The 9,568-nt window shown below is 36.9% G+C and overlaps 2 protein-coding genes across 4 annotated transcripts; both read right to left on the reverse strand.

Moving 5' to 3' along the window:
- Positions 1-335: 335 nt before the first annotated feature.
- On the reverse strand, positions 336-1,514 carry LOC113725935 (uncharacterized). Its single transcript, XM_027249418.2, has 2 exons — positions 975-1,514; positions 336-556 (listed from the first exon to the last, which is right to left on the reverse strand). The coding sequence occupies exons 1-2, from the start codon at positions 1,429-1,431 to the stop codon at positions 471-473; spliced, it is 543 nt and encodes a 180-aa protein (XP_027105219.2). The 5' UTR covers positions 1,432-1,514; the 3' UTR covers positions 336-470.
- A 1,609-nt stretch (positions 1,515-3,123) lies between these two features.
- On the reverse strand, positions 3,124-9,568 carry LOC113741989 (transmembrane 9 superfamily member 5-like). Of its 3 annotated transcripts, none has more exons than XM_072075845.1 (7): positions 9,174-9,568; positions 7,640-7,680; positions 6,904-7,492; positions 6,629-6,760; positions 5,125-5,281; positions 4,559-5,043; positions 3,124-3,753 (listed from the first exon to the last, which is right to left on the reverse strand). In XM_072075845.1, the coding sequence occupies exons 1-7, from the start codon at positions 9,314-9,316 to the stop codon at positions 3,537-3,539; spliced, it is 1,764 nt and encodes a 587-aa protein (XP_071931946.1). In that variant the 5' UTR covers positions 9,317-9,568; the 3' UTR covers positions 3,124-3,536. The 3 variants fall into 3 exon arrangements, with proteins under 3 accessions (XP_071931946.1, XP_071931952.1, XP_071931958.1); XM_072075851.1 differs by having other exon boundaries at positions 7,573-7,680; positions 9,174-9,314; XM_072075857.1 differs by lacking the exon at positions 7,640-7,680 and adding an exon at positions 7,573-7,639 and having other exon boundaries at positions 9,174-9,309.

Raw genomic sequence — 9,568 nt, forward strand, 5'->3', positions numbered from 1 at the left:
AAAAGTGAAACTGTGTAACAAAAAATTTTGAAAACTGGACTATGAACGGATTTCTTTGAGAAGCTATGAATTCAGAATCACCAAGAAAGGATGCCAACATAAGTGTGATCTTAGAACGTAGAAGATTGATCAACAAAATGGATGAAACTCCATTCTGAAATCTAAAGATCTCCACTTCGACTTCCTAATTAAGATAAAGGGAGACCAATCTAAAGTTATATAAAGAAATTAAAGTGATTGCCTTTTTGTTCAAAGAAAAAAACAAGGGACACTGCACTTTTTGGATTTTCTTCCGATAGAGTGAAGAATCAGCTATTTCTCTCTCTCTCTTTAAATTTGTGCTAAATATTTGATAATTTTCAAGATAAATACCATTCCTGCATCAGTCCCTTGGAAGTCGAATTAGATACACCATCTTTCAAATTGAGAACAAAGAAAAGGGCAAAAGAAAAGATAAGAAAAGAAATACTTCAGTATTTTATATATGCATCGATAGATGGTTTAGGATCTCCAGATCGACCACTTCCCTGCCTTACAGATGAATTGTTCCCCCCGGCTGCAAGCAAACCAAGAAAAGAAAATAAAGCATAGCTACTATATCTTTAAACTGAGTTAGACGGAGATGCACATATAATTGTTTGAGAAGAAGAAAGAAAGCTCTCCTCAACATAAGCAGACGATCATCTCTAGATTCGGTCATATTGCTTCAAGAGATTGGTAATAATACATGTGATATGCAACTAATACATCCTAATTCATCATAATTAATCAAAAAGTACCATCAGCAAGATTAATTAACACCGACATCTTGAATTTGTACAGATAGATTTAACATTCATAAGGAACCTATATATAATAAGCTAGCATCGAGTATCACTAGAAAACATGGAGAATTTGCCATCTCCCGTGAGATCTACAAACTACTACCGCCATTAGAGCTTAGTCATGAATAGGTAGGAATGATCAGTACATACTTTCCATTTTCATCAAGTGTCTCGTGCTGTCTCGTTTTCTCTCGGCAATCAGTGCTTCACGAGCTGAAACAGCTCCTTTGGGAGCAAGCAACGAATCAAACAAAGAACAATCCATCCAATCATTCAGAGAAGCCTCCTGACCCCAGATTTCGGGTATGCAAACCCTTCCAGCCACTTCATTCCAATGCCGAAACAGTTTTTCTCGGCCAGATTCCTCTTGCTGAATTGGACTCTTTGGCATCGGTTGCAAAGCATCCTGCTGCACTGATGATGATGATGTGCCATTCGCCTTTGCATCTTGACATCTGACTCTAGGCGACGCTATCACTGGTCGATAGTTGTCGAAATCTGAAGAACCCTCATGGGCTTTACTTGTTTTGCTTGTTTTAGAGAGATGATCAGCGGCCATATTGGTTGTTTTAGTATCTGCAGCAATAGATGAAGAACAGTTGGCCATAGATATTGGTTACTAAGATATAACTGACGGTCTCAATGACAGTATCTGGATCAATGTTTGCATTGCATGCTAGAAGGTCTGCAGTCAAGGATTTATACAAAGAGAGCATAGAGGAATGCGTGGGGAATTTGCATTACACGTAGGTAGGGTTTGCTTTTATGGCTTTTGAAGTCAGAACGTGTCTTTCCTAGTTTTTTGTTGGTTCAAATGTGTGGTGGAATGGAACCATGTTAGGCAAAGTACTACATTATTTTTTTTTTTTTCCAAATCTATCGTTATCCTTACATTTAGTAATTTGCATCTTTAATTTTTAAACAACACTTTCACATTTATTTAAATTATTAATCGATACAAGTAAAGATCAATGATTGAAGGAGCTTTTAACGTCTGTGCTACTACTGAAATCCTTTTTTTGTTTTTAATCAAATTAGGCATCGTATTAATACCATTTAAAAACAGTTACTCAGAAATTCTTCATGTGGAGTTTCAGAATCTGTAACCAATAGCATAATGTAGAACTCCTCCTTAAGATGATGAAATATGAACTGTGAATGGGATAAAGAAAATAGTAGTTGGCATTTTCAAATTGATTGAGTATCTTATTTTTGTTGGATTTTAAATAAACAAATGACGTGCTAAAATTTATGTATTTTGGTTCTGTGTTGATTATAATGTACTGAATCTTTATATATATGTTTTTGGGTATTGCTGCTTAACAATACACTTGTCTCCAATTTTGAGTAGCAGTGTAAATTGACATGAATACTGAAACATCATGACACAATTCGATCAGCACCGTCGTAAGTTTGTAACAAGGAAAAAAAAAAACAATAAAAATCTGTAGTACTGAAATGGAAAGTGAACAGGAAGAGTTAACCTTGAAGAGGCAAAGATGTGGACGTACGTTTATGCAAGAAAAAGAATGAGAGATATTTGTTTCAGGGTGATGGCATCACCAGCTCTCTCCTGTCCTTAAATTCCTAAAGCATCGTCGGTCCATCTCCTGCAGACCAAATTCAAGTGTGGCCACACCTGTATGGACCACCTTGAACTAAATTATAAGCTATAGGATAGAGGGCTTTGCACAAGCTTTTTTGTGTTGTTTAATACAAATTTAAGTAAATAATACCACGACATTAATTTCAAAAAAATAATAATAATCATCTTCATTTTTTTGCATCTTTCTCACCGTATTGCAATTGAAGTTGTTCGTTCAATGGGTAAAGATGTATAACAGCTCATCAACATATTACTATAAGATATGCATAACTATTTGTAATATAGACGTAATTATCATGTATGGAATCCACGTGAACAGTGATAGAATATTACACTAGTATTGTAAAGTTGTATAGGTAACTAAGCGTATTTTACAATTTATAAAAATGGCGTCCACATGAACAGTGACAAAATATCATACCGTTATTAAAATATCATACTGTTCGGGAACGCTTGTCATAACAAGCATTCTTGCCCCTTGCTCATGGTTCGCATGCCACATCGATCTCATATGATGTAACAATTATTGTATTCTTCTATTTTCTTTGTTTGCCAAGAATAAAGTTACATTTAAGTCCGAATCCTGTTCCCTGAGACCCTCCCGAAATATCTCTTCTTGAACCTTAAAGATATAGTGGTTATTATGGGCGCTGCCAAGAAATCTTGCAACGTGGGAAAGCAATGCCCAGTCGATGCTTCACAGGTACCTGAAGTTATGGTATTAAATCAGAATAACAGGACAATGTTTGGCAGTGGCCTCTGCTCCGGGGTGTCAATAAGTTTAACCAACAACATTTGTAAGCTACAAGCATAGGCTCTTTGCTCTGTATTTCCCCTTCCTTTTCCTGGGGTAAAGAACAAAAGCAGGCAGGGGAATCCAAGTTTAACATCATTTCTAGCGGATCCCGCTATACTAAAAAGACAGTTTAAATTGAAATTAGTCTTTCCAACTTGATTTCAGGTTCCGACCAATTCTCCTCCTGCTGCGCAACCCCTCATCGGAGGAGACTACCACTGGCGCAACAATGATTGCCTTTGTGCTGTGTATGCTTTTGAAGGAGAAAGATAGCAAAATAGGTAGCCGAAGGCCAGACATAACAGCAAGCTCATTCACTCTTGACAGTATGGTAGATGCGGCGGACAAATGTCAAGGAAGTATAAAAGCTGACTGTGCCGAGCATGAGGAAAAATGCATAGCACATAGAAGCACTATAGCCAAAATAGAACACTGTTTGCATGAAACCACTCATACTTGATTTGGAATAAAAGTAGAAACTGTACAGAAACATGAATATCCCCACGCTGCCCCCACGCAAGAAAGACCTGAATCAAACAAGGACAGCTTTACCATAAGAAGACGAAAGGTCGCATGTATGGCTACAAGCAGAGATGATGAAAATGTGAAGGGGAAAAATGTCAAAGCAGAAGAAAATCATACCAGAGAGATCCAAATGAAATTTAAGCTCTAACAGCTGAGTATGACAATAATAAAAGCAATTGCTGAAGCTCAATTAGAACAGCAAATTATAGTTAGAATGATAGCCTTATTCACTCAGTTTCTACACACTGCAGAAGGAACATAAACATCTAAACATTATTGCCTGTGCTTGGGAGTAAGGGTTCATGCGAAGAAAAAATATGAATGTGAGCAGGAAGTCTTCCAATGCAGATAATGCAGACCCCAAAACTATGGTGGAAAACTTTGTTTTTAGAATAAAGTTTTTGACATGTTAACTTCAGCCAGTTTATTTAGTACTAAAACTGGACAATGAATGCTAGTACCGTGTTAATGAACGAACAACAAAAGGCCATGCATAGGGGCAAAATCCAATATGCGAGTTCCTCTCCAATGTCTAAAACTTTATCAGGAGACACAGAAACGTTTCTCCAATCAAGGTTTGCTGGGATAACATTTGCTTTTTGCCGCATCATAAGTATGTGGTTCAACTTGTTAAAATTATGGGTACAGCTGATTATTATCATAAAATTCGTATTAAGCCCACAAGAATCACAAATCTGGTAAACAACTATAAAATGGGCAAGAGTGTCAAAAAGAAGCCAACATGCAACAGAAAGTAAACAAATGCTCACAAAAATAATGCGCACAAGTAATTGTATTTAAACATACCGCCACCACCAGTCAGGATCTTCCACAGTCAGTTGAAAGTATGTCAACAAGATACTTAAGACAGCAGTGACTAGAACAAGAATCATGAATGTGATAAACAAGATGCCCGGAAGAGTAAAGATTTTGTATCCCCAGATGCTTGCATACAATTGATGTAACTCCATAACTATGGCACTGAAAGGTAAAAGACCCGCAATAAACATTTGACCAGGGATTCTGCAGTACCAAATTGATGGAGGGACTTCTCTGGAGAATTTCCTATTGGTATGAGATTCTTGAAATTCAGGCCTAAAATTGCAGCCACGCAACCCACCAAGTGCAAGTAAGGGAATCCCGATAACCATATGCACAAAAACTAGAACAAAAATAGTGCCAAATGGAAGGGCTGCAGTGGTTCCAAAATATGCAGCCACCAGATTAAGGGTAAAGGCTATGAATATGAATGGACCAAGGAAAAGCGTTCCAGCAAGAAAAACACTCCGTTCCTGAAAAGTTGACATTTCCATCAAGAGTAACAAGACAACAATTAAATTCATGAAGCAGAGCAAATAGTAGGGGCCCCTTACCCATCCAGTTTTAGCGAATTGACTATAGAAAGAAGCAGAGGTATAGCCAGCAACTGCAGATGTAAGAGTATAAACTATGATAATAGAAGTAGAAAGAGCTCCACGACTCTGGGGATAGAGGATTCCAGTGAATGCCAAAGCAAATAATACTAAAACCCTGTAAATATCAAAAAGATAAATACATATGTTGGTTATAGTGCAGCATTTTTAAGCTCAACATCCAACAAACCAAGTACACATAGATATGCACTGTATTATAATAGTTCAACAAGAAAGTATCCATTAATGATAAGAAAGAACAAAGAACCAATTCAAGTACAGAACTTAATCATGTGAATGTGAACATCCTAGTAATAATTAGTAACGACTGTTTAACAAACAAGCATTTGGTAAAACACCAAGGTTATCAAGTTCGTTTAACTCCCACTCCCTCCTTCCCTCCCTCCCTCCCTCTCGGAAAAGATATCCTGCATTGAATGCATAGCAGCCTCAACATTCTTGTTTTACCAATATGTGGTCTGTTGAATTATCCATGGGAAAAAACAACTTCAAACCAACTGCAGTAAGAGGGCCAAAAGGCATAGAGGTACGTATGGAGGGAGAAAGAGAAAGAGAGAAATCTGAGTTGTGAGTAGTATTGCAGCCATGTCAAGATAACTCAATCGTGAGTAACAGTACAGAGAATATTACTAGCTGTCCTGGAAACTCCATTGTAGCACAAGAATTCTGGACACTCATAAGGATAGCTGGAGCTATTATATTCATGCAATAGCAAGTTAACAAAATAGTCAAGGATCTATGATGGATTCATAATTTTGAAAATGGGAATGCATAAAGCCAGCAGTGATCTATACTTCAGTTCATCTTAGGAACTCAATAATTGATAAAAGGGACCAGGAGACCTCCATGATGTTGGTTGCAAAGTTTGAGCATCGGAGAATAGAGTCTAATGCAATAATTTCTTATGGGACATTCAGTAGGTATATCCACTGTGCAGTCAATTCAGTCATCTAGTGAACTTGATCCAATTTATCAGACTAGTTGGCAGCTCATATTGGGATAAGTTTATTCTTCAAACACTGCCTAATAAGATTATCCAAAGTTTTGCATAATAATGCTTTTATCTAACATTTTGATAAAATATTGCTGTCTGATTGTCATTCTGTGCCTTTGTTCCCCCCGGGGGGAGGGGGGACGAAGAGGAGAGGTTTTGAAAAGGCTTACATGCTGACTTTATATTATGAAGCCACAAAGGGGAATATCCAGTACTGGTCTCCCATAACTGTGCCTATCAACTTCTAATTACACTTTCCCAGAAAGTAATTTTTTCAAATTGAATCACGTAGCCTAAATGACCAAACAGGATTCTACTGGCAACAAAAGCCAAAGGTGAGACAGGATTATTTGCTGAAAGAAATAAAATCCACTGTGAAGCATGTGATGCAGCCATAAAATATCAGCAGCCAAACTGTTAATTTATCGATGAGTCATAGATCCAACTTACAGAGTTAATAACTGAGCACCAGTGCCCAAAGCAGCACAAAACAATGGCATGCTCAGAGGACATCTGAAGACGTCATTTTGAATACATTTCCAACCAATCTCCTTATTTTCCTCTTCATCTCCAACTGTATTTCTGAAAATAAGATGACGAAGATGTGCAAATCACTATAAGATGTAAATAATTTTAAATCACATCCTATTACTGTTACTGATTAATGTTAGTCCTATGAACAGAAAAATATCCAAAGCAGCAGCAAGAATCATCATATAACATACCTTCTCAAATCATTCCTGAGGTTCTGCATGAAAAGGAAAGCAAGCAATCCCAAGAGAAGCACAATAATGACAACCGAATTAACACATGAGAACCAATGGATTTTTTGGTGAACTGGGAGTAGTGAGGCCCTCAAGTACCTATTCATTCTGCTTTTGAACAGAGTGGAGGTTTCATTCCAGAACACCGAGTAAGTGAATGTTATGTCTAGGTCAACATCATCAGTTATATCCACTGCACTATTTGGGTCAGAAAAAGCATGAATCTCTATAATTTGGTTGTTATTATGAAGAGCATTAAACTGAATATGCTTAAAGAGGAAGTAGGTGGGGGCCTTTCCGTCCATAGACCAGCTATTGTCTTCAACTTTGCCAATGAATCCCCATAAGGGAAGATCATCATAATACATTTGAAAATAATAGTCCATTGCAATAGCATTCCTAAATTTTGCAATGTCATTCTGATTAATCTTCTTTTGGCACAGAGCAGCATCAGTATTGTCCAACTTAAATTTCAGCATATACAAAGAATTGGTCAAACGGTCACCATTCAGAACTTCACCAAGAGATTCCTTCTTTGGTAGCACCTTATCTGCGCATATAGAGTGAAAATTATACTTCTTACGGATGATTATCGGTCCCACAAGGTATACAAGCAAGTCATACGAGTACCAAATGGATTGTGAGTTCTCCCATTCTTATTAGATGCCACAGTTTCTGTAGAAGCCAAAGTGCTAACCTGGGAGGCAGAATGGCATTTCATAGTATTGGTAGGTTTCACTGCAAGAGGATAGCAATCAAAACAATATCAAGATTACATTTACAGAAAAAGGATGCCTTAGAAGAATTTGTGTGTATAGACATAAACATCCATGTATAAGATGTTTCGAATAACATGTTGTAGTAGTTTTATTTCCATCAGCTGAAAAGGATAAAACCATATCATGATAAAGTCCTTGGCATTTCACACACAAGAGACCCCTTAATCTTCCATAGGTGCTGTGACACATGTTAAACTTAATGCTGAAGACTGCTACGCAATTGCAACAGGAAAAAGAACCATCTGGACATTGAAGAAAAAACTCATCATGGTGTATTTGTTAATAAACTTTTAGGCACACTTAACGCTGTGAACTACTTCCCTGAAAAACTGATCTACTAAGGATGTCTTGACAACTTAACAGATGCCATAATTTTTGTTTTAGATGGAAGAGCTGAAATTGAGCTTATAGGGGAGAATGAAGAAGAAAAGGCAAGTGAAGGTGCAACAGACAGCTAAGAAGTTGAAGACTTATCCGCCATTGCACTGGCACTCGCGTGATGAAAGAAAACAGAGTTAGGTAGAACCAAGTTCTAACTCGGTTTGATGAACAGTCTAAACATACTTATCCACTAAGTGAGTTTGTCTCAAAAACTTAGACAACTATCACACTACTATGATTAACTAATTAGCATCAGCTCAATAAACAGCTCAAGATAAACTCATAACCAGAAGTCCACAACTGTTTGTGGTCGTTTGAAATACTAGAAACGTTGAAAAGAAATATGAAGTCTGTAGAATCTAGATAGGTTTAATTGGAGGGCTTCAATGCATCTTTAACTCTTCATTACAATTAACATCTATTCAATGTTGATAATGATCAAGACCAGAATTATATGTCAATTCAAAGAGAGCAACTCATTCAAGCAGCGAATGTCAATCTCTAATAACATTCAGATTGGTAACTCTGATTTATAAAAAACCAAACTTTCAGTATATAGAAATATAGTTGGACTCAATTCTTCTACTTAGCTTAACAAAGTCCTGCAACTTTACTACAGATGATCAGAAAAATCTATACTTTCAATAATATAGCCCATCAATTTGCTTTTACTGAATTCGAAAACTTTGCAAACTCTCCAAGACACCAACTCCTATTCAGAAAGTCAAATGGTAATCCAGCTTTCTTGATCGGCATTTCCAAGAATAGTCTTAATTGGTCCTTCTCTTTTCCCAAACCCACGAATTGGACTGTTAAATTCTAAATCATACCATACTAGCACATACTTAAACCTTAAAAAATACAGAAATTATTGAAATTCCTAAAATTAAATTCTTAAAACTGAAAGAGTCAACTTTTAGCTGCAACAACAAATCCCTCCTTGTATTTTCTTGAAAAGCCCCATCCCAGAAAATAAAATGGCCCATAACGACAGAAACTTTATCGAGCAACTGAAGAGAAAACTATAAACAAAAAATGGCAGAAAGAGTGATGAATCGAAAATGTGATTACCTGGGATTGTTCAAGGGGCCAACTTTATTGACAAAGAAGGGCACCTCATCTCCCACATTGTACATGTGATCACTTGAGGAAGCTCTGGAAGAGAACAGGGATTGAAGAATTATTAGAGACAAAAGCAGTTTAGAAAATTCCATTTTGGTTAAATTTGTTACTCTGAAACAGAGTTTTAGGAGAAAGAGGCTGAGCTGAAATGAATGAATCGTAGGGGCTATGTGAAAGTCAAAAGAAGGCACTTCAGAAAGAATCAAATAACGCCAGTTTGCATCCTTGAAATTCACAAAAAAACGCTTGCTACTTTAAAAGGCCATTTTTTGTATGAAAATGCCTCGCACTTGGTCCGAATTTCAGCTGAAATCAAATATTTTGGAATATACTTTTGGGAAGAC

Source organism: Coffea arabica, chromosome 1c (assembly GCF_036785885.1).
Source record: "Coffea arabica cultivar ET-39 chromosome 1c, Coffea Arabica ET-39 HiFi, whole genome shotgun sequence".
NCBI lineage: Eukaryota > Viridiplantae > Streptophyta > Magnoliopsida > Gentianales > Rubiaceae > Coffea > Coffea arabica.

What these genes read in the sequence shown, in the direction of transcription:
- LOC113741989 (XM_072075845.1), bottom strand. Translation starts at nt 9,316, where the DNA reads ATGGAATTTTCTAAACTGCTTTTGTCTCTAATAATTCTTCAATCCCTG. An exon ending in GGCCCCTTGAACAATCCCAG is followed by an intron (nt 7,681 to 9,173) that starts GTAATCACATTT and finishes ATCCTCTTGCAG; the next exon opens with TGAAACCTACCAATACTATG. An exon ending in AATGCCATTCTGCCTCCCAG is followed by an intron (nt 7,493 to 7,639) that starts GTTAGCACTTTG and finishes CTATATGCGCAG; the next exon opens with ATAAGGTGCTACCAAAGAAG.
- LOC113725935 (XM_027249418.2), bottom strand. Translation starts at nt 1,431, where the DNA reads ATGGCCAACTGTTCTTCATCTATTGCTGCAGATACTAAAACAACCAAT. An exon ending in ACACTTGATGAAAATGGAAA is followed by an intron (nt 557 to 974) that starts GTATGTACTGAT and finishes GTTTGCTTGCAG; the next exon opens with CCGGGGGGAACAATTCATCT.